The sequence below is a fragment of the Eleutherodactylus coqui genome, chromosome 4 (assembly GCF_035609145.1).
Source record: "Eleutherodactylus coqui strain aEleCoq1 chromosome 4, aEleCoq1.hap1, whole genome shotgun sequence".
Lineage (NCBI taxonomy): Eukaryota > Metazoa > Chordata > Amphibia > Anura > Eleutherodactylidae > Eleutherodactylus > Eleutherodactylus coqui.
In genome coordinates, this window is record NC_089840.1 from 277,358,299 (window position 1) to 277,383,854 (window position 25,556).

Below are 25,556 nucleotides of genomic sequence, written 5' to 3' on the forward strand. Positions count from 1 at the left end.
AATACATTGTTAATAAAATGTTGGAAGGTGGCAGGAGCTTTACACAGTCAGAACAGCATGACTAGATATTCAAAGTGTCCATATCTTGTTCTGAAAGCCGTTTTCCATTCACCCCTTGGGAGGATCCGCACTTGATTATATGCACCTCCGAGGTCCAATTTAGTAAAGATCTTTACTGCCCGCAGCCTCTTTAGCAGTTCTGGAATTAACGGGAGAGGATAGTGATTCTTAGTAGTCATCTTGTTAAGATCACGTTATGCATGGTCAAAGAGTAGAATCTTTCTTTTTAACGAAGAAAATAGACGCTTCCGCCAAGGAGGAAGAGTGCCGCATGAAGTACCTTTTAAGATCTTCATCCAAATATTCCTGAAGAAGGCCTTTTAATTCTGGTTCAGAAAGATTGTAGATATGCCAGAACAGAAAAGAAGATCCAGGGAGCAGCTCAATAGAACAATCATGCGGCCAATGAGGGCGCAGCTGATCAGAGTTCTTTTTGCTGCAGACATTGTTGAACAACTGGTATTGTGGTAGCAAATTCTTGGTTTCTAGGGGAGCACTCTTGAGGTCTTGACCCTGACTGGACATGGGCAGTTTGGATTGACAATTCTTCTTACAACGCTCTGAGGGGAAGTGATAGTTCTTGATTCCCAGTTGATGGCCGGGTTGTGAGTTGAGAATCAAGAGATTCCTAGGATGACTGGAAATTTTGAGCAGGAGATGAGATAAAAACGGATCATCTAATGATGATCTGGCTCTATGTGAATATCCAGTTCACTTGTCTCCTGAGTAACGGGCCCAAAACCAGTGGAGATCCATCCACCGTTTCCATGTGAACGGGTTCTGTTTTATCTCTGGTTGCAATATGGTTGTCCAAGCATATTGGCAGTCCATGAATTCCCTCTTGCTCCCAAATCTAACATGGCAACATGGCAGTGCCTAAGATGTTGCGGCTCCCCATAGTTATCTTGATCGTGATAAGGAAGTGGGGGGGATGGATTGTCTTTTTGGGCAATGGATGGGATGGCTGGCAGAGCAGTATCTGGTCTTTTCGGAGGAATTATGGTCTTAGCATGCGTTAGAGCAATTGTCCGCTGGAACTTATTAGGGTAGTTCATAGTATAATGGCTAGACCCTCTGCAATACAGGCATAAATTCTCAGAGTGGTGCCTCTCTTTCTCTGCTATTGAGAAGTTTATGGATAGTGTCAATCTGCATTACTTGAGGTGAAGAGTCCGTCCTTGGTGGGTGGACTGAACAAATAGGATGGGTGGTATCCGAATAACTGTAACTTCTCCTTTCTTTCTCTTTGCACAGCGGTTGGATGCATCAAACACTTGATCCATAGGCAAGATGAAGGTGCGAAGGTTATCAAGGAAGGTGCTGTCATTTTCCACAAAAGGAGAGGCCCAAGCAAGTGCTTCACTTTCTAGCAGGTTAATAATAAGCATCACCTTTCTCCGGTCATTGGTAAACTGCACGGGTCTCATGTGGAAGTAAATGTGGCATTAGTTGAGAAACCTCTGTATCAGCAGCGGTCCCCATCAAATCTGGATGGTATGCGGACATCAGCATCTAAATTGTATAACTCATCTACCTGTTTTTCTAATGCCGAAACGTTCCCCTGATACATGCCACAGAACTCTTGTAATTCCATGACTTGTTTCCTTAGGTGGCTACAATGGACTTAATTGTGGGCATGTTTGTTCTGTCCTGAGTCTAGTGCAGGAATGGAATCTCGTGTTGTGGCCACTTACTGGAGGGTAGTGTGGTCCAGGATTAGCCGAGGTCTGGTACACAAGACGGTGGTGCAATACAGCAGGTTTAGGCAGAGCAATAGTCAGGTGGTATAACCGAGGTCTGGTACACAAGATGGAGGTGCAGTACAGCGGGTTTAGGCAGAATAGTCAGGCAGTATAGCCGAGCTCTCATACACAAGATGGCGGTGCAGTACAGCGGATTTAGGCAGAAGAATAGTCAGGTGGGATAGCCGAGGTCTGGTACACAGGAACAGTCTTCTCTAGTAGGGAGCAGGTAAAGATGGAGCAGGCTTATAGGCTGAGGTACTGAGCACAATAAACACACAAGGCAGTAGGGAAGGGGGCCAGGTTTATATAGGAGTCTAATTGGGGAAGCACAAGACACGGGGTGGACTAGACAGGGAAGACATGGAGCCAAGACAAGGAATGGGGAACACAAGACTAGGAATCCAGGGATCTATACAACATGCTGAATAGCTCAGTATGAAGGGCTGCGGCTCGGGGTGCAGGAGGTGGCAGGTCCTGACACATGGCAGCCATGGGGCTCCCAATTAATATGGCATGGTGAGAGGCATCATGGGAAGTGGAGCAGTAGTGGAGGACCCACTGGTCTGCTTGTTGCTGCTTGTATCAGACATGATTTTATGCCGCCACAGACGGCTCAAACAGACAAAATGGCAGCTGTACATTTTCGAATATTAAAATGGCAGCGTCACTTATATGGAATAAAGCTGAAGAGAGGCGACAGAGGAGCACAGCCGTACACGGCGGAACGGCGGGAATGCTGGGAGAATTCTAGTAGTGATAACCTATCGCAATGATAACCAATCAATATTTAGGGCTCTCTACATGTACATTACACACGTATACATAGTAACATAGTATGTTGGGCTGAATGAAGACAATGCCCATCTAGTTCAGCCTGTTTCAACCTTCCCACCACCCCGTTGGTCCAGAGGAAGGCAAAAAGAATCCCACAAGCCAATTGAGCTCATTTAGAGGGAAAAAATCATTCCCAACTCCATAATGGCAGCCAGAGTAATCCCTGGATCAACATTTGAAAGTTCCTACCTGACTCCATGTAAGGAGAATCTATGTGTTTATCAAAGAGAAGACCCTCCCACATTTCGTATAGAAGTCTGGACCCAGGAGAAATACATATCACACCAGCCTGTGCGGTATCAGATGATTTCTAATTTATTCTAAGGTGTATGCAGTTTATATACCATAAATGACATCACAGGAAAAGTACATACCTCCAAGATTAATAAGAATACATGATACGCTAAAACTAAAATTATTAACATAAGTTACATTTTTTAAGGTGTTACTATAACATACAATGAGACTGTTATCAGTTCAGTGAAAAGGAGTGCAGGAGGGGGTCTGAGAGACTGTCTTATCTCCTGTCTGTCTGTCCCAGCACCATGCACAGCTATAGAAAGCTTTTGTTTAACCCCTTCACTACTTATGCTAGAATCATGCTATATTCTTCTAGTCTACAATCCAATGAAAGAACAATTAACTGATACATTGATCTACAATTTTCTTTACACTCCAAGGCCGTGATCAACAACCCTCTGGTCATCTAATGTCTATATCCTGTAATATCATAGCGCTCTAGAAACACGTCTAGTCCCCTCTTAAACTCCTCTATGGATTTTTCCATCACCACGTCCTCAGGTAGAGAGTTCCACAGTCTCACTGCTCTTACAGTAAAGAACCCCCTTCTGTGTTGGTGATGAGATCTGCTTTCCTCTAGACGTAGCGGATGCCCTCTTGTTACCGTCGCAGTACTGGGTATAAACAGATCCTGGGAGAGATCCATGTGTTGTCCCCTCATGTATTTATACATAGTTATTTGATCGCCTCTTAGCCGTCTTTTTTCCAGAGTAAATAATCCCAGTTTTGATGCCTCTCTGGGTATTCCAGTCCCGTCATTCCATGTATTAGCTTAGTTGCCCTTCAATGAACCCCCTCCAGCACTGTAACATCTTTCCTGAGCACCGGTGACCAGAACTGTACGCAGTATTCCATGTGGGGCCTAACAAGTGCCTTATATAATGGAAGGATAATGTTCTCACCCCTCGCCCCTATACCTCTTTTAATGCACCTCAAGACATTACTTGCTTTTGCAGCAGCTGACTGGCATTGATTGCATCTCCCTTCGTGTACATTATACACATATATAGCTCCCACTGTCTCACACACGAGCTTGGCACTGCTCCTCCGTCTCACACACGCTCGGCTCAGCTCCTCCGTCTCACACACGCGCTTGGCACTGCTCCTCTGTCTCACACACGCGCTTGGCACTGCTCCTCTCTGTCTCACACACGCGCTTGGCACTGCTCCTCTGTCTCACACACGCGCTTGGTTCTGCACTTCTGTCCCACACATGTACTCGGCTTTGCTCCCCCGTTTCACACACGTGCTCAGCTCCACTCCTCCATCTCACACACACTCGGCCCTGTTCCTCCATGCTCGGCTCTGCTCCCCCATCTCACACACACTCCGCTTCGCCCCTCTGTCTCACACACACTAGTCTTCTCTCCTCCGTCTCACACACACTCAGCTCCGCTCCTCCATCCTACACACCCTCAGCTCTGCTCCTCCATCTCACACGGCTCTGCTCCATCCACTCTCTGAATACATCCTCACACAGCAGAGTCCTGCATCCACTGAGCGGAGAGACCTGGTCATGTGACCCCTTGTCTCCTCCCACACACTGATCACATGATGGTGACATCATCACAGGTCCTGTAAGCACAGAACAACCCCACGGCTCCTGTCCGGCTGCAGGTGGAGGTATGTGGGGTCACAGCTTCCCTTTGTGGAGACCCCGGGGAGGTGCAGGAGATTAGCGGCCATGTAACGCTCCTCTGGGTAGTCTGGGATGTACATAGGAGATGGTACAAGGCCTCTGCAGCGCCCCCTATTGGCAGGCCTGTAACATGACTGACAGAATGAGCACTTTCCCCAAATCCCCACAAAATGCCCCTTTTTCTGCCTCCTGCGGCCCCAGAATCCCCCATGAGGTCTTTAGTCCTGGGAGCCCCTTCTGCTGAGCGGCTGCAGACGGACAGCAGCTTCTGCCGGCGCTCCGGAGGAGTCTTACCCCGTTCCTCGCGGCCGCCGGCTCACTGATGCTCTGGGGTTTGGGAGGTGCAGCCGCCGTCTCGTCGCTCCAGAATCTTCCGTCTTCTGAAACCAGTAAATCCCCCAGAACTTCTCGGCTCGCAGCTCCCGGCTGGATGTGCTGTTTGTAGCATTTAGCGGGAAGCGCTGGACACGTTTTGGCCGTCCGATCCTTCTTCAGCGGCCGGACTCCTACAAATCACTGGGGAAGAAATAGCGGATAACATGTTGTATCTTCATGGCGTTATTAATCCCCTGGTTAACCCCTTCCTGCTCCGGGGCTTATATGTACACGCTGGGTGAGAAGGGAATACTGTGTTTGGAGGAACAGTTACACCCTATGGATGGTGCCGGCACAGAAGTTGCTTCCCCATCATCCGCAGCTGAAGCCGGCTACAACTGACTGCTGGCATCATACTGCAACAGCCGGGATTGGTGAGAACAGCAATGCCAGCAGTTAACCCCTTACATGCCCTGACCGAAACAGAGCAGTCTGAATTCTCTGTAGAGCAGAGTATATTACGGGATACATAATTATTGCCAAACTTTGGAAGAAAACAGGAAAGGGAAGAGGAGAACCATTAACGAGAGGACTTACATGAATGAGCTAAGTTGAACGTGACTCTTGGACATGTGTTATTCAGCATTTTTATGCTAGCTTTGTTTCTCTTGCTATTTTTACCAAGGCGACCAGAATTTCAAAAAATTATCTCTTGTACCCAACTCCCAGGCAGCGATTTCCACAAAGCGGAGCAGCTATGGCATCCTATCTCTCCAGTGGGCTTCTGATGGGACCTCTTTCTCTCTCCAGTAGAGCAGGATGAGGAGTTTCATAGCCAGAAAGTTTTAATGCTTGGACATTGCCACTATGTGTAGGATTGTCCCCCCTTGTGCTTCGCACCTCCAACAGATATCAGACTGTGTAAGATTACCTCTGTATAAAGTGGTTGGCGTTTTGTACCACCTAGTGAGAATTTTATAGGAGTTCTCCTGAACGCGATCGCATCTAGAGAATCCATGCAAATCATTCAATATTTACTTAGCTTCATCTTTGCTGAATTTGACACCCAGGTTTCTCTCCCATTCGCTGAGGAACCACAGTTTGTCAGAAGAGGATTTTAGAAGAACTTTCCTTGTATGGGTGTGTTACTCCTTTCTTGGGTTGGGTCAGGAGAGAAAGATTAATCTTGAAGCAGAGATGGTCTCTTACTTTTCTGTGACAAGTCCTCTGGAATTTCCTCAAAGAGTTGTGGATGTCCACTGCTCCTACAAAATTTGGTGGGCTATTAGGGATAAGTGTGTTATTTTGATTTAAGTTAGTTATTTTGGTACCTTTAATGATGTCATGGATTGTTAAGGCATTGAGTTTTGACCATGAGGCAGCTGTGTTTAGTGGACTATTAGGTAAAATGGAGGGAATCGTTGAGGCAGGGGTCATTGGAAGGAGAGTAAGGCGATCTAATGACACCAGGAGTAGGAATCTTAAGACCTTAATCGTGCATCTTGTAATTGGGCTAAGTGCTTGAGGTTTCCTTGGGAAGGAATCATTGGACCATAGAAGAAATTGATTATCTGGTCCAAATAAGGAATTCTCTAAACTGGTCAGGGGTAAATCTGACTTGGGGTCTACCAAAGAAATCCATCTGGATATGTGCATCACATTATAACATAAATGTAAGTTTGGAAGGCCAAAAACTCCTTTAGGTCATTTTTGGGATATGTTCTCAAAGGCTTAGCGTAGCTTGTGGTTGTTCCAGACAAATTTCCTAAAGAGTTGATGTATCTGGGAGAAAAATAAGCCAGGCACTTCTATTGGCCTCTGAGACTTCTGCAGAGCAGTACCTGTCCTCTGGAACGCACTACCCCAAACTATCCGGGCAATCCCTGACACACAAAACCTCAGGCACTAAAAATGCACCTTTTCAGAAAGGCATACCATATCCCCTAAACCAAACCCCTCTGTACTCCGCCTGATAACATGCTCCCTGTCCTATTGATTGCAATCCCTGCTAGCCACAATCAACTGCCCCCTGCAGTCACAATTTGACCATTGTCCATGTGTATAGCATCTTGCACTCTACAGCTCGCCATATCTTGCACAGCTCCAGACCCTTTACCTTCTGTATCGCCTCATTAAGCAAAGTCGCTAGAAAAATCTGTAAGGCCGGTTTCACATGGGAGACAAAATGGCATGCTTTTCTTGCGATGCAACAGTACCACAATTCGCATGTATGTAAAGACCATGCTTTCCGATGGGTACCTTCACATTAGTGATGTTTTGTAGCCTTCAACATTGGGAGGGAAAAAAATTGTGGGATGCTAAGCATTACCACGATTTGCAATATTTTGTAGCCCATGTTTTCCCATGGAGCCTTCCTATGTGTTACATCTCACAAAAAAGCGGTTTTCGTGCAGTGCGATGCAACTTTTATAGTGGGAAATCCTACCGTAAAAGCCCTAAACTAAGCCCTAGCTTCATAAAAAAAAAGAATACATCCCCCCTCAGGCACTGTCAGCTCCCCGTGTGTCTCCCCTGAAGCATCAGCAGACTTGCTTGGAGTTTTCTGTCATCGCTTCTTGGATTAGAGGTTCAAATTCCCCACCTCCAGGAAGTACTGGCTGTGATTGGTTCTAAAGCACCGCGGCTCAGCCAATGAAAGACAGCGCCTGAGAGGTGATGTATTCTTTTTTTTTTTTTAATGCAGCTAGGGCTTATATTGCAAGTCCCCACCCTCCAAAAATCCCGGCAATAGAATGCTACAAAGTCGTTCATCTTTGTAGCACCATGTGCGACACAAAATTGCTATATTGCCACAAGAAAATGCAGCAATATCTCACAGAGCACCAATGCAATATCACTGCAGTTTTCTAGCGGCGATATCGCGTTGCCCATGTGAAAGAGGCCTAATGCTTGGACACATCAGTGGCGACAGAAGGCCTAACCGCCAAAGGACACAATGGTTTGATACTGTAAAAGCTGATACTGGCATGGATATCAACCAACTGAAAGAAGCAGTACAAAACCAAAAAGCATGAAGAGAGCCTTTAGAGTCGCTGAGCGTCCGGAAATGGCTAACAAAAACAGCAAGCTTTAGGAGGTTTAGTTGCTGGAGCTGAGTTTTAAGAAGGGTGTGTAATTCACAGCAAACAGGAGAGCAGGGTTAGAGGTTAAGACAATACCCAAATACTTAACACTTGAGGGGCCATCTGAAGGCATAATTCTTCTGCAGCATTGTAATGGTGTAGTCTGATTCTGAGAAGTTCAGAGCTTCTGATTTTAAAGTTAGAAAGTTTGGCAAAAAGGTCAAAAATCTCAAGATTAGTTACTGTTGTTATAGATGTTGGCGCATGGTCTGATATTATAATCAAACCAATGTCTGCTGTGGTGACGGTTTGTATAAATTTCCCTAAAATTAAAAAATAGTCAATTCTGTGAAAAGTGGAGTGAATATGCAAGAAGTAGGGGTGCTCTCTCGCTTCTGGGTTCAAATTCATCCATGTATCTTGAAGGTTTTTGTGGGGTCTAAGAAGTATTTGAGGAGGTGTCTGTTGAAGGTTCGATTGCCAAATTAAAATCTCCTCTGACTACCACCAGGCTCTCTGCAAAATCTGTGAATCTAGTGTGAACATGGACTAACCAAAGGATCTGTTTTTTTTTGTTTTGGGGCATAAAGATTGGCCAAAGAAACTTTTTTATTGGTGATCGAATCTTTCAGAAAAATATATCTGCCGTTGGGGTCCATTTCTGTAAGTGTAGGTATAGAAGGGATATTTTTCCCAATTGCTATCAAGACACCTCTTGATGCTGAGGAATGTGTGTTGTCGAACCACTGATTAAAATTAAAAGTAGGAAGTTTGGGTATATGATGAAAGTGAGTCTCTTGAAGAAACAGCTCCTCTGAATTGAACTTCAGAAGCAAAAAAATGTGGTTCCCTTTTTGGGGGCTGTTCATCCCTCTGATATTTAAGTAAATTTAATGGCAGCCATGGTATAGTGAGTATGGTATGCTTTTATACAGGATATCCATTAGTGTCATCCAAAGCCCTAGGCAGTCTTTCTCACTGTGAAAACACTTATGTACAAAATGTACCACATGTTGTGATGAAGTAAGGAAGTTGCGAATGCCCAGGCAGAAGGTTAAACAGATCTGAGAAGAACCCCTAACCAACACCCTAAATGGAATCGGGAACATGGGGCAGTCCCCAAAGCTCCATATCCTGCCTGCGTATGTGGGTGGATGTGCACTATAGTGAGTGGGAAAGCCCCAGAGACTTTACGATTGTTTAGTTTATCAAATTGTGTAAATTCTGAGCAACTTAGTAAACATTTTCTAACAGACCGTCGGCACTTATAGCTAAAAACCTGCAAGTCAATCAGTTTAAAGTACAGTTACATTAGGAAGTGTAGTACTGAAGGTATAGCTGCATCCTGCCACTTGTGCTGCCTCTAGGCACCACCATGGAGCAATGGGTCTGAGGGTATGGGTACATTGCTGACAGGAGGCCAGGCAACTGAGAAACCCTGGGTCTGCCCATTGCCCACCTAGCAGGACAAGGCAGGACTACACTGCAGAGAAGCTTCCTAAGTTACAGACCTGAATGTTGCTCTGTCAGCTGAGGACTCCTCCTTCTCCAAATTCGTAGGGATGTCACCGGAGAAGATATGTGGTCACCTCTGAGGTCTATGGGAGAGACAAATCAGGGCGTGGCCCCAGCCGAGGAGAAACAAGGTAGCAGCTAGAAAGGAATAAAATTGTTAGTCTTTCTGTGTTTCAGGGTCTTGGTCCTGGTATTAAGTTTCCAATTCTTCTTTTATAATTTTGGAATCTGGTGTTGGATTTGGATTGGCATTCATGTGGGAATGTCAAGTGGAGGGATACCCAGTTTCTTCAAAGTGTTTTTAAGGTCATCTGGGAATCTGATGGAGAACTTTTAAGTGTCCCTAAATGTGGCTAGGCCAAACAAGAAGAGCCATTTCACGGGAAGCCTCCTTGCAGAGCCTCTGTCGGGGGTTTGAGTATGTGGCTTTTGTCCAGTGTATATGGAGCGATATCTTGGTATAATAAACTCTTGTTGTTTTCTAATAGAATTTCCTGACATTCGCGGGTCATTTGAAGAATAGCTGAGGTGTCTACGTAGCTTGGCAAGCCGCAGATGACATCTCGGGGTGGTTCGGAGGGTGAGGGTTGAGGGCCCTATGGATGCGCTCAATTATGCTGTGAGCTCTCTGCTTCCCCGGTAAAAACTGCAAAATTTGTAAGGCAGCAAATTTAAAGGTTTTAGTTGCTGTGGTTTGGGGAAGGCCTCTAAAGCGGATATTTATCCATCTGTTTCTGTATTCTTTGTCTTCCAATGATAACAGAGCTTGGGTTAGATGGTCTTTTTGTGCTAGTAAATTGATCTGGGATTGCTTTACTGTGTCGTAGGAGTTCCTGGTGAGAGTTCTCCAATTCTTTGACTCTTCGACCAATATGTTTGACATCCAGTTTAATATCAGCGAGCTCTATTAGAACTGGGAAAAGGATTGGGCCAATATTTTTATAATAAATGAGCAGGAAATTGGGCCATGGTCTAGGTCTTCATTTTGCTCGGAAGTAACTGAGGTGCATTTCATGTCTGAGTCTTCCAAATCCTGATCAGGTATGTCCGACTGGCCTGGGGTTAGTTCTCCATGTCTCTGGCTTCTGGACAACAGCAGGATGTCACAGGATAGATGTAGATGGAGATTTACAATGTTTTTGTAAAAAAAAATTAAAAAATTCAAGCTGCTGGACTCCACATGAAATATTAAAAAAATAGAGTATGTTCATCTTTACTCAGCCCCCCAGGGCTCCGTAGAGGTGAACTCCTGGCATCAGTGCTAATATTCTGGGTGGCATGATGCCAGGAGCTTTGGACGATGATGCTGTGGATTGTGGTTGCAGCAGTCACCTGACTTTGGCCACACCGTATAAATGTAAGCCAGCACTGGGGCAGTGGTAGCCACTCAGCTACATCCAGCGAGGTCGAGTAGGGGTGAGTACACTCTATTCTTTATTTTACGTGGGGCCCAGCAGGTAGAATTTTTTTTTTTTTGTGAAAGTGAGTTTCAGTTGAGCGTATTGCAGACATATTTGCGCATTTGTGATACGGACGTGTGTTCCTGCCAACCATGGGTTTACAAACCTAAATCAGAGCATCATAGGTCCCAATAATGCTCCGAGGTTGGATCAATAAACCCAGCCGTAAAAATCACATTAATTGCTTAGTTATTGTATTTGTCATCTTTAGGTACATGCACACGGATGGGATGGCCAAGTGCTCACGATTTGGGGCGCAACTTTTTAAATGTCTGTGCGTATGTGTCCTCAGGGCGGAATTACATTGGCGCATGCAAGATTGGTCTAATAAACTCTGATATGAACTTACAACCTGCATTCTTTCCTTTTTTGAATTTAAAAAAAGGCAGCGCTGCACATGAGATGTTCACATGTGTGAAAATAGCACGTTGTTCAAATAGTAAAAATGGAAAACCACCATGCCTCATATAAACATCGCTCAGCACGCCAGTGTGGGGCAAATTTTTTTATTTCCATAGAAAATAATGAGCGATATCACCCAAAATAGGAAGGTGCTGCGATCTCTCAATCTCTAACTTTTGGTCCAAGAAAATAATAATCGCTTGTGTAAATTATCCCATATAAAAAAATGTTTACAAGCGATTTGTATGCATCTCGCAACGCACAGAAATCGTACTGAAAATCGCCCGTGTAAATACACGCTTAGGCCTCGGTCAGACCGGCGTTCTTTCGCGCGATTTGCGCATACGATCTGCGCATATATAGAACCATTGCTTTGCAATGGGATCGGGCACATGGCCACTTTTTATGCGGATGTCCGATAACTTATAGGACACGAGGAATCTCAGATCGCGCCTATCTGTGATTCCTTGTGTTCTATATATGCGCTCAATAGGGCCGGCGGCAGCAGCGCCGGCCCCATTGAGAGCATATACTACAAAGATCATTCTCGTCTGCCACAGCGGTAACAGCTGTGGCAGAGAAGAACGATGTTCGCCCATTGAATTCAATGGAGCCGGCAATACAGCCGCCTCCGTTGAAAGCAATGGGCTGCCGGCGAGCGCGGGATGAATTTTCGGGAAGGGCTTAAAAACATAAACCCTTCCCTGAAAATCATCCTAAAATATGTAAAAATAAAAAATATATATACTCACCTTGTCCCTGCAGCCGGAGTTCAGGCAAAAAATGGTCATCTGACCGAGGCCTTAGGCTGTATTCACACGAGTGCAAATCTTGCGCAAGTTCTGTGTGTTGCAAGATGCACAAAACTCGTGCAAATGTAAACTCCATTCTTTTCAATGGAGTCATTCCCGTGAGCAATGCTCCGAGGTAAAAAGTAGCTGCATGTCCTATGTTTTTCCCTCGATTGCCCATTATTTTCAATAAGACAGTAAAACACAACACATACAAATACAATATGATGTATTCCACTGAAGGCAAGGAGAAACCCTTGCCGATCCTCTGACCCACACGAAACAAATGCCGGAGGATCACAGATTTGCAGAAACAATGCAGGGCACTTTTGCATGAAAAATGCCTCGCATTGGCGTGAAAAACACACATTGGCGAGCATGATATTGGACCGTATGAATGTATCCTTATTCATAGCAGTGATCCAGAGATTTGGGCTGGTTTACATTGTCTCATCTTCTCTCCATTCAGGATCCTCAGCTGATATGTTCTATATCAGATAGTATTCCTGATTGACCCGACAAGGATGGATAGGAAGAGGGACAAGATGGCGGAGAGTATATTCACCCTCACCCTAGAGATACTCTTCCGGCTTACAGGAGAGGTGAGAGATTCTGGGGATGACGTCACGTTCCATCATTCTTATCTATGTCAGTCTCTGGTCACATCTACGGTAGAGGATTTACTGCCGATTCATCATAAATGCCGGGAAAGTAATAGAGCCGGTTGTTCTGGTAGAATGACAGAAATCCAACAGATCTACTATAAGGCAACTGGAGGTTGTTGGGGGTCATTATTGTCTGTCATCTAACAGAACCAAAACTCTGATCATTATGTTCTTCTGTGACTGAGTAGAACAACGGAGATGATGAACATGTGAGGAGAATCTTAATAATTGTAGGCCATAACTGGAGACATGAAGGACTCTGGAATGTCTGCAGGGATATTTATGGATGTATCTCCCCATAAACAGGATTACACGGTAGTGAAGAAGACTTCTAGTGATGGCTGTCAGGCCCCGGTGTCTGATGGATGGGGAAGACCCCTGACCCCAATCACAGGGCCTCCACCTCATCCCCTGATACTGGAGGAGATCAATGAGCAGAAGATCCTAGAACTCACCAACAAGATGATTGAGCTGCTGACTGGAGAGGTGACGCTACTGGGAATGCTGGGACATTATACAGTAACGTTATGGCGGTATAACATGTCTGGGTGATGACGATATCATTGTGTTGTCAGGTTCCTATAAGGTGTCAGGACATCACTGTCTATTTCTCCATGGAGGAGTGGGAGTATTTAGAAGGAAACAAGGATCTGTACAAGGACATCATGATGGAGGACCACCAGTCCCCCCCATCACCAGGTAATAGACAGGATTAAATCCACACGGCCTTTATTATTTGTATGTGGAGAATGAATTCAGTGGCTGTCTGTGTTTTCTGCAGGTAGATCCAGTAAGAAAACAGCAGCGGAGAGATGTCCCCGGCCTCTTCTTCCACAGGATGATCAGGTAGATGGAGAGAAGGTCTCATGAAATCTCCCCTGTGGTCTGTTGGACGGCTGTGAAGGTCTTGTGTTCAGTCTTATTATATGATTGAGACTCGTGTAATGAGAAAGCTGGAGATGGCCGGATTGCAGCCGACTGCAGACATTAGATCTCCACATCTTATCACTATTTTCTGGTTCTGGAGACTTCTGGTTGGAATAAAGAAGCAACAGGTTGCAGTTATACAGGAGATCTGCAGCTATTTGGCCTAGATCACTACTGCTGTCGTGTCATTCCGGCTCCTCATACTAATTAATGACCTTTTCTGGCCATAAAAACCTTCCACACGACTTCTCCAACTGTGTGATGACTTTTACAATATTTATTTCACAGCTGGTGAAACTGGAGGAAGATCTGATCCATATTGATGCTACAGAGACACATGTGAGGGGGGATCAGCCGTGGAAGGAGGAGATTCCTACAGATGACCCCCCAGGTGAGGCTACATGTAGAGAAGAGTCTGTGTTGTCGGAGTTTTCAGCTGTATATTCCCTTATTCAACCAAAGACAATGTTAAGCATTTTTTTCATTATTTGCTACTCAAAGAAATTAAGGGAACATTTCAATCACATGAAGTAGAAAACTATCAGTCCGGCACATGGAGAATCCAAAAAGTTATTTTTTAATTCATGTTTAAAAACGGACACAACCAAGAGAAAGAATGCGCTTCCCATGACATGTTTCGGGCCAACACTTAGTCTTTATTCATAATATATGTGAATCTTCCCTGAACAACAATTTCTGACAATTGAGTCACCCCATATCATACAATCACAGATCCGTGGGCGGCCCATGTACCAGCAATATAGTAAAATACCTGCATACACAAATAATACCATCCGTCAGGAAATTAATTGAGACTGGGGTTGTATCACTGGTTTGGTGCATTGGAAATGTGGTTCTAATATACAAAAAAGGGTCAAGAAGAGAGTCAGGTAACTACAGGCCGGTAAGTCTCATTCAATAATTGGAAAAATGTTGAAGGGTCTTCTGCGAGATGCCATCCTGGAATACCTCAAGGAAAACAACGGTATAACTCCTCATCAGCATGGGTTCATAAGGGGTCGATCATGTCAGACTAATCTGATCAGCTTCAACAATGCAGTAAGTTCTAGACTGGACCTGGGAGAATCTATTGATCTCCTATATCTGGATTTCTCTAAAGCATTTGACACCGTGCCGCATAATAGGCTGATATATAAAATGAGACAGCTCAGTCTGAGCGAAAACATGTGTATCTGGGTAAAGAACTGGCCCTGAGATAGAAAGCAGAGGATGGTTGTTAACTAGTCATACTGTCATTGGGCCACCATTGCTAGTGGGGTGCCACAGGGTTCAGTACTAGGCCCCATCTGTTCAATATATCAATGACCTGATAGAGGGACTGCACGGTAAAACGTCAATATTTGCAAACGATACAAAATTATACAAGATAATTAATACAAAGGAGGACAATGTGTGGCTACAAATGGACCTAGATAAGCTGGGGGCTTGGGTAGAAAAACAGCAAATTAAGTTTAATATTGATAAATGTAAGGTTATGCACATGGGCAGGAGAAACGGATGTCACCAATATACACTTCAGTAGTTTGGGCTGTGTGTTGATGAATCAGTCAGTCATTCAGTCAGGACATTTCATTTCATATGTACAAATGTCATAAACTATCAGTATAACTGTAATGTTCAAAAACATTAAAATCTGTTCTATTCTTGGCAGATGACGACACCAGGAGCTCAGAGGGATATTTGATATCAACGGATTGTAAAGTGGAAGATCCTGGTGTCATACAGGATATATATGAAGAGCCTGCTATTATCCCAGATATATCCTCAGCCCTTCACAGCAAAGATCTATCCTCTGGTTCTTCTAAACAGGTTCCATTTTCTGATTCATCACAGACTGCTAAGCAAAATAAAATTTACAGAACGGATGTTGACCATCAAAGAATTCACACAGAAGAGAAGCCATATTCCTGTTCTGATTGTGGGAAGTATTTTAAAAGGAAAGTAAATCTTGTTAAACATCAGCAAATTCACTCAGGGGAAAGCCTATTTTCATGTTCTGAATGTGGAAAATCGTTCACACGTAGATCTGTTCTTATTACACATGAAAGAATTCACACAGGAGAGAAGCCATTTTCATGTTCAGAATGTGGGAAATCTTTTAGACTGAAATCATGTCTTGCTGTACATCAGAGAATTCACACAGGGGAGAAGCCATTTTCATGTTCTGAATGTGGGAAATGTTTTAACAGTAAATCAGATCTTGTTAAACATCAGAGAATACACACGGGGGAGAGGCCACATTCCTGTTCTGAATGTGGGAAATGTTTTAAGCAGAAAGAATATCTTGTTAAGCATCAGAATATTCACACAGGGGAGAGGCCATTTTCATGTTCTGAATGTGGGAAATCTTTCAGACAGAAATCTGCTCTTAATACACATGCGAGAATTCACTCAGGGGAGAAGCCATTTTCATGTTCAGAATGTGGGAAATGTTTTAGCCTGAAATCATATCTTACTGTACATCAGAGAATTCACACAGGGGAAAAGCCATTTTTGTGTTCTGATTGTGGGGAATGTTTTAACCAAAAATCACATCTTGTGGTACACCAGAGAATTCATACAGGGAAGAATCCATTTTCATGTTCATAATGTGGTAGATGTTTTAACCAAATATCAAGTCTTGAGGAACATCAGAGAAGTCACCCAAGGAAGAAACCATTTTAATATTCTGAATGTTTGGAATATTTTACTTGGAAGTCAAATCCTACTGACTATCAAAAAGCTCAAATGGGAAAATCCATATTACGGTTTTGAATTTGGCAAATCTCATCCATTAAACAGCAAATAACATCAGGCAGTAAGCCATTTTCTTTTATTTAATTGATAAATAACCACTGTGGTTCACCTTTGAGGTACAGGGCAGCCCACCAGACTTATATATGGCGTCCCCAATAGGCTGCTAGTCAGTATGGTGCACTACATGTACCAGAAGGTCTGACACCCTGCATTTACTACTCTATGTAGGAGTATTGGGAGGTTGTGTGAGTGGCTGTTTCATCACTGTCCTCCACAGGTGTAATTTACTCCCTACGGCTGGATTCACACGAAGGTATATCAGCTCGGTTTTCACGCTGAGCCGATATACGTCGTCCTCATCTGCAGGGGGGGGGGAGGCTGAAAGAGCCAGGAGCAGGAACTGAGCTCCCGCCCCCTCTCTGCCTCCTCTCCGCCCCTCTGCACTATTTGCAATGAAAGGACGGGGGCGGGGCTAAGTTCCGTGAATTAGCCCCACCCCGCCTCTCCCCATTGCAAATAGTGCAGAGAGGCAGAGAAGAGGCAGAGAGGGGCGGGAGCTCAGTTCTTGCTCCTGGCTCTTCCAGCCTACCCCCACCCCTGCAGATGAGGTCGATGTATATCAGCTCGGCGTGAAAACCAAGCCGATATATGTTCGTGTGAATCCAGCCTAAGGGTGACTACCCACTACAGTTCTTTTTCACTGCAAAATTTGCAGCGTTTTTTTTTTTTTTCTCCAGGGGTCTATGGGACTTGTTAATGTTAAAGTCGCATCGTGCAAAATCGTGATTTCGCTGTAAATTGCATTTTTGCCGCGATGCATTTTCAACATTAGAAAGCCCCATAGACACCTGGAACGAAAAAAAGCAGCAAATTTGCAAACGCTAGTGGGTAGTCCCCCTCATTTGGTAGTTTGGCTGTCTGCATGCTGAGGGATAGGTGGTGTACATGCCAGCCCTCCCGTATCAGTAAGTATATGGCTGTTCTCAAAGATTGTTTGTCTGCTTTTAGATTTCCCTTTCAGTGATACTTTTATTAATAAACTAGCTGATATACCCGGCTTCGTCCGAGTTAATTTGGTACTGGTGTTTATCTGGTGTTCACACGGAAAATCTTATGAAGTCGTGGTTACTTTAGAGATACCGGAAAAACATATGTTCACTATTTTGCATAGTTCTCTGCGTTACCCAGGAAACACCACGGGGAGGTAACCATGCGACGTTTCCTTTATATAAAATGACATCAGGAAGTGAGAGAATTAGATTCCATACGTAAAATTTGGACGCTAATTCTTTTGCACTTAGAATTGAATAATCGAGTTGGGACCCATTATTTTTTTCTATTTATGACATAATCAATGCCCGTGCCAAATTTCAAGTTTCTATGACATCGGGAAGTGAGAGAATTAGATTTCGTACGTAAAATGTGGACGCTAATTCTTTTGCTCTTAGAATTGAACAATCAAGGTGGGACCCATTAGCTTTTCCTATTTATGACATAATCAATTCCCGTTCCAAATTTCATGTTTCTATGACACCAAGAAGTGAGAGTATTAGATTCCGTATGTAAAATTTGGACGCAAATTCTTTTGCACATAGAATTGAATAATCGAGTTGGGACCCATTAGCTTTTCCTATTTATGACATAATCAATGCTCGTGCCAAATTTTAAGTTTCTATGACACTGGAAAGTGAGAAAAATACATTCCGTACGTAAAATTTGGACGCAAATTCTTTTGCGTATAGAATTGAATAATCGAGTTGGGACCCATTAGCTTTCCTATTTATGACATAATCAATGCCCGTGCGAAATTTTAAGTTTCTATGACATTGGGAAGTAAGAGATTTAGATTATGTACGTTAAATTTCGACACTAATTCTTTTGCGCTAGAATTGAATAATTGAGTTGGGACCCAATTACTTTTCCTATTTTGGAGATAATCTATGCTTGTGCCAAAATTCATGTTTCTACGACATCGGGAAGTTGGAGAACTTTTGGCGAGTCCGTCAGTCAGTGAGTCAGTCAGTGAGGGCTTTCGGCTTTATATATATATATATATATATATATATATATATATAGATAGATAGATAGATAGATAGATAGATAGATAGATAGATAGATAGATATAGATAGTACTAAGAAATCCAACATTAAGTCAAAGCAAAATTACATGTAATAGAAGATGGATAAGTCAATTATAACTCAGATGGCACAACTATACTGAACAATAAGAATATAGACTATTTCACATTAATATATAAACTTGTTACCAATCACTAATAAATGTGTAAAACCTTACAGGCTTGTGTTCTATAAATGGTAAGCTATCACCTCAGACCTCTGGAGATGAGAGGGGGCAGGGAGGTGGTATGTGTAGAAATAGTGAGGAGAGAACTGTAAGGATCCCGGACTTTGTGGGACTAGTTGGGACACTTTCTGGTTTTCAAAAAGATAATTTCATTGGAGATAATCATATCTAACATATTACAGCGCTGAGACCGACTACAGAGTCTCCCCTCCATCCATCTCATCACTGTAGTTATGTGTATAGCAATATACGGGTCTGATGTTTCCACTACTCATCAGGAAGAGCCATCAGTGATACTCCAGGGGTAGCTTGTGCTGGAGGGCATAAAAGAGATTAACTCAGTCCAGAAGGTACAAATTCTGGAACTGGACCATTGTAGCAGCATAAACTGCAACTGGTGTGAACCTATAGAAGAGTCAGCTGGGCTCTGTAGTTCCACCATCAACAGGAAACACATTGAGGTCTCCTGTGCGGATCACCTACCCTGAGGATGTGCAGAACATAGAGGAGCGCTGCGCCGGGTATCGGGGGAAGAGAGGGTAATTATACTACACAGAGCAAACATGAAGCTCATCAGAATAATAACTACATAGGACACCAGTCTACTGCCTGACCCTGGGTCTGACCCTGCTGGCTTTCTCTTCAGTGTAGGATCCTGGTCATCGTGTTTCCTGTTGGTGATGGAACTGCAGAGCCCAGCTGTAGAGAGATCTTATAATACAGTTGATTGGGCGCCCCAGAAATATTGAGGGTTTGAGGCAGCATCGATGCACAATGTATAGTTGGATAAATATATTGTTAGCTGCAGGGGAAATATTTGTTTCATCAGCTCTGCTCTCTCCCTGCTATGGGGAAATCCTGAAGCCCTGCGGGGCTTCTTCTCTCCTCCTGGAGCAACTGATCTAGTGAATGGGCAATTTTCGGGTCTTCTGCACATGAAAAATTGCCGGTTCACACGAGTTTTAGCGCAGTATAGGCACAATTTTTTGCACACCTATACTGCACTAAAACAGCGCTCGTGTGAACAAGGCCTAAGTGTGCGGTCCAACATATCAGCAGAATAGTCAGCAGAACTGATATAACTATTCCCATCACCATCATGAAATAAAATGGCAAAATCCTCCCAGTGATTCCCCTCGTGCTCCAATATCATTTATGGTAGTTTGTGCGATTTAGTAGCAGATGGTCAATATTAAGGTCCGTGTTTCTGACAACTGGTAAAATACGTGTTTATCTGTTCAATAGATTATTTTTGCCAAGTTTCTATTTCATGAGCGCCCTGGGTAGGTTTCACAATACATACAAACTTTGATCCCCCTTAGGGCTAATGCCCACCACTGGATTTGTGGCACATGAAACATGGCAGTGTTACACCGCGGCTATTAGGTTGTATTGAATCTAATAGCTCAATGTTCCAAATAGGACTGGGGTTATTTCACGCTGTGGCATGTCCTATTTGCCGCGGGAACACGAGTGGCCGACTTCCATTGTAGCACAGTGGAAGTATAGTGTGAATACACTTCACCGGCCGGGTCACATGACACTGCCGGCGCTTCATGCGAGACTCGCAAAGCAGATCTGGGAGGTGAGTATGGGGTCTTTGGGGGGGCGTCGTGACAGACTCTGCTGCGGTATTCTGCACGGACGTGGGCATTAGGCCTTGGGGAATGAATTTTAAAAACTCCTTTCTTAGTGGATCTCTACGTTATACAGAGAAGCTGCGGGCCAAATTACATGTTTCTAATTCCAGTAGTTTCAGCTCTGCGGTGATGTATCCGTCAGTCATTCTATATATAGACTAACTAATATACCCGGCTTCGCCCGAGTTAATTTGGTAGTGGTGTTTATCTCGTGTTCACACGGAAAATCATATGAAGTCGTGGTTACTAGAGATGAGCGAACGTACTCGTCCGAGCTTGATATTCGTGCGAATATTAGGGTGTTCGGGATGCTCGTTACTTGTAACGAGTACCACGCGGTGTTCCGGTTACTTTCAGTTTCCTCTCTGAGACGTTAGCGCGCTTTTCTGGCCAATTGAAAGACAGGGAAGGCATTACAACTTCCCCCTGTGACGTTCAAGCCCTATACCACCCCCCTGCTGTGAGTGGCTGGGGCGATCAGATGTCACCCGAGTATAAAAGTCGGCCCCTCCCGCGGCTCGCCACACATGCCTTGTGAGTTAGCTGAGGGAAAGTACTATCGTGCTGGTGCTGCTGTAGGGAGAGCGTTAGGAGTCAGTGTAGGCTTCAAGAACCCCAACGGTCCTTCTCAGGGCCACATCTACCTGTGTGCAGGCTGCTGCTAGCAGTGTTTTTTTTTTTTTTTCTCAAAATCGGCAGTGCAGAGCATTGCACCCGGCATTAGGGACAGAAGTGGTGTATAGGCAGGGAGAGTGTTAGGAGTGAGTGTAGCCTTCAAGAACCTCAACGGTCCTTTCTAGGGCCAAATTTAAGCGTGTGCAGTACTGTGCTGGCTGCTGTTAGCAGTGTTGCATATTTTTTTTTTTTCTAAAAATTGTCTGTGCAGAGCATTGCACCCTCCATTGATACTACAGGGACAGAATTGTGTAGGCAGGACCACAACACAGTTATTGTTCATTGAATATACGCAGTGGGGCCTTCCCTTTGCTAAAAAGGACAAAAAATTATATTTGGCCAGCCTGTGTCAGTCCTAAGGTCTCCGTGTATGTGTGTGCTGCGTGGAGAACGTACAAAAATCAGACGCAACCAGCTACGGTTTACTGCAGGCTTGCGCCATTGTCTTTCCTGACTGGCAAATACCTGCTCTGCTAGAGTTAATAACTCTGCTACACTATAGTTGTGTGACACTTTTTGAGGGCCACACCACAGACATTAAACTTCTTGTTCATTGAATATACGCAGTGGGTGCTTCCCTTTGCAAAAAAGGAAAAGAAATTATATTTGGCCTGCCTGTGTCAGTCCTAAGGTCTCCGTGTACGTGTGTGCTGCGTGGACAACGTACAAAAATCAGACGCAACCAGCTACGGTTTACTGCAGGCTTGCGCCATTGTCTTTCCTGACTGGCAAATACCTGCTCTGCTAGAGTTAATAACTCTGCTACACTACAGTTGTGTGACACTTTTTGAGGGCCACACCACAGATATTAAACTTCTTGTTCATTGAATATACGCAGTGGGTGCTTCCCTTTGCAAAAAAGGAAAAGAAATTATATTTGGCCTGCCTGTGTCAGTCCTAAGGTCTCCGTGTACGTGTGTGCTGCGTGGACAACGTACAAAAATCAGACGCAACCAGCTACGGTTTACTGCAGGCTTGCGCCATTGTCTTTCCTGACTGGCAAATACCTGCTCTGCTAGAGTTAATAACTCTGCTACACTATAGTTGTGTGACACTTTTTGAGGGCCACACCACAGATATTAAACTTCTTGTTCATTGAATATACGCAGTGGGTGCTTCCCTTTGCAAAAAAGGAAAAGAAATTATATTTGGCCTGCCTGTGTCAGTCATAAGGTCTCCGTGTACGTGTGTGCTGCGTGGACAACGTACAAAAATCAGACGCAACCAGCTACGCTTTACTGCAGGCTTGCGCCATTGTCTTTCCTGACTGGCAAATACCTGCTCTGCTAGAGTTAATAACTCTGCTACACTATAGTTGTGTGACACTTTTTGAGGGCCACACCACAGATATTAAACTTCTTGTTCATTGAATATACGCAGTGGGTGCTTCCCTTTGCAAAAAAGGAAAAGAAATTATATTTGGCCTGCCTGTTTCGGTCCTAAGGTCTCCGTGTACGTGTGTGCTGCGTGGACAACGTACAAAAATCAGACGCAACCAGCTACGGTTTACTGCAGGCTTGCGCCATTGTCTTTCCTGACTGGCAAACACCTGCTCTGCTAGAGTTAATAACTCTGCTACACTATAGTTGTGTGACACTTTTTGAGGGCCACACCACAGATATTAAACTTCTTGTTCATTGAATATACGCAGTGGGGTCTTCCCTTTGCTAAAAAGGACAAAAAATTATATTTGGCCAGCCTGTGTCAGTCCTAAGGTCTCCGTGTACGTGTGTGCTGCGTGGACAACGTACAAAAATCAGACTCAACCAGCTACGGTTGAGTGTAGCCTTGCGCCAATTTCTTTCCTGCCTGGGAAATCAAATCACTGGTAATACAGCATGCTGAGGGGTAGGGGTAGGCCTAGAGGATGTGGACGCGGCCGAGGACGCGGAGGGCCAAGTGAGGGTGTGGGCACAGGCCGAGCCAGTGCGATGGCCAGGGGTAGAGGCAGGGCCAGACCGAATAATCCACCAACTGTTTCCCAAAGCGCCCCCTCGCGCCATGCCACCCTGCACAGCTCAAGGTGCTCTACGGTGTGGCAGTTTTTCACAGAGACGCCTGACGACCGACGAACAGTGGTGTGCAACCTTTGTCGCGCCAAGATCAGCTGGGGAGGCACCACCAACAGCATGCGCAGGCATATGATGGCCAAGCACCCCACAAGGTGGGACGATGCCCGTTCACCGCCTCCGGTTTGCACCATTGCCTCTCCCCCTGTGCCACAACCTGCCACTGAGATCCAACCCCCCTCTGAGGACACAGGCACTACCGTCTCCTGGCCTGCACCCACACCCTCACCTCCGCTGTCCTCGGCCCCATCCAGCAATGTCTCTCAGCGCAGCGTCCAGACGTCGCTAGTGCCACAGTTTGAGCGCAAGCGCAAGTACGACGCCACGCACCAGCACGCTCAAGCGTTAAACGTGCACATTGCAAAATTGATCAGCCTAGAGATGCTGCCGTATAGGCTTGTGGAAATGGAGGCTTTCAAAAGCATGATGGCGGCGGCTGCCCCGCGCTACTCGGTTCCCAGTCGCCACTACTTTTCCCGATGTGCCGTCCCAGCCCTGCACGACCACGTCTCCCGCAACATTGTACGCGCCCTCACCAACGCGGTTACTGCCAAGGTCCACTTAACAACGGACACGTGGACAAGCACAGGCGGGCAGTGCCACTATATCTCCCTGACGGCACATTGGGTGAATTTAGTGGAGGCTGGGACAGAGTCAGAGCCTGGGACCGCTCACGTCCTACCCACCCCCAGAATTGCGGGCCCCAGCTCGGTGGTGGTATCTGCGGCGGTGTATGCTTCCTCTACTAAAGCACCTTCCTCCTCCTCCTCCTCCTCCAACGCAACCTCTGTCTCGCAATCAAGATGTGTCAGCAGCACGTCGCCAGCAGTCGGTGTCACGCGGCGTGGCAGCACAGCGGTGGGCAAGCGTCAGCAGGCCGTGCTGAAACTACTCAGCTTAGGAGAGAAGAGGCACACGGCCCACGAACTGCTGCAGGGTCTGACAGAGCAGACCGACCACTGGCTTGCGCCGCTGAGCCTCCAACCGGGCATGGTCGTGTGTGACAACGGCCGTAAGCTGGTCGCGGCTCTGCAGCTCGGCAGCCTCACGCACGTGCCATGCCTGGCCCATGTCTTTAATTTGGTGGTTCAGCGCTTTCTGAAAAGCTACCCCCACTTGTCATACCTGCTCGGAAAGGTGCGCCAGCTCTGCGCACATTTCCGCAAATCCCACACGGACACTGCAACATAGGTTTAATCTGCCAGTGCACCGACTGCTGTGCGACGTGCCCACACAGTGGAACTCTACGCTCCACATGTTGGCCAGACTCTATGAGCAGCGTAGAGCTATAGTGGAATACCAACTCCAACTTGCGCGGCGCAGTGGGAGTCAGCCTCCTCAATTATTTACAGAAGAGTGGCCCTGGTTGGCAGCCATCTGCCAGGTCCTTGGAAAATTTGAGGAGTCTACCCAGGTGGTGAGCGGCGATGCTGCAATCATTAGCGTCACCATTCCTCTGCTATGCATCTTGAGAAGTTCCCTGCAAAGCATAAAGGCAGACGCTTTGCGCTCGGAAACAGAGCCGGGGGAAGACAGTATGTCGCTGGATAGTCAGAGCACCCGCCTGTCTATATCTCAGCGCGTTGAGGAGGAGGAGGAGCATGAGGAGGATGAGGAGGAGGGGGAAGAGACAGCTTGGCCCACTGGTGAGGGTACACATGCTGCTGGGCTGTCATCCTTTCAGCGTGTATGGCCTGAGGAGGAGGAAGAGGAGGAGGAGGAGGAGGATCCTGAAAGTGATCTTCCTAGTGAAGACAGCCATGTGTTGCGTACAGGTACCCTGGCACACATGGCTGACTTCATGTTAGGATGCCTTTCTCGTGACCCTCGCGTTACACGCATTCTGGCTACTACGGATTACTGGGTGTACACACTGCTCGACCCACGCTATAAGGAGAACCTTCCCACTCTCATTCCCGAAGAGGAAAGGGGTTCGAGAGTGTTGCTATGCCACAGGGCGCTGGTGGACAAACTGATGGTAAACTTCCCATCTGACAGCGCTAGTGGCAGAAGGCGCAGTTCCGAGGGCCAGGTAGCAGGGGAGGCGCAGAGATCAGGCAGCATGTACAGCGCAGGCAGGGGAACATTCTCCAAGGCCTTTGCCAGCTTTATGGCTCCCCAGCAAGACCGTGTCACCGCTCCCCAGTCAAGGCTGAGTCGGCGGGAGCACTGTAAAAGGATGGTGAGGGAGTACGTAGCCGATCGCACGACCGTCCTCCGTGACGCCTCTGCCCCCTACAACTACTGGGTGTCGAAGCTGGACACGTGGCCTGAACTTGCGCTGTATGCCCTGGAGGTGCTTGCTTGTCCTGCGGCTAGCGTCTTGTCAGAGGGGGTGTTTAGTGTGGCTGGGGGAATCATCACGGATAAGCGT

General features: G+C 45.7%; 1 protein-coding gene and 1 pseudogene across 1 annotated transcript; both read left to right on the top strand.

Moving 5' to 3' along the window:
- LOC136624420 (zinc finger protein OZF-like) overlaps window positions 1–16,810 on the top strand; it is a 44,241-nt pseudogene extending 27,431 nt beyond the window's left edge.
- LOC136624992 (oocyte zinc finger protein XlCOF29-like) lies at window positions 12,345–13,903 on the top strand. The gene is made up of 3 exons (XM_066598914.1): window positions 12,345–12,746; window positions 13,116–13,295; window positions 13,727–13,903. Exons 1-3 carry the CDS (start codon window positions 12,669–12,671, stop codon window positions 13,901–13,903), a joined length of 435 nt encoding a protein of 144 aa, XP_066455011.1. The 5' UTR covers window positions 12,345–12,668.
- Window positions 16,811–25,556: the final 8,746 nt, after the last annotated feature.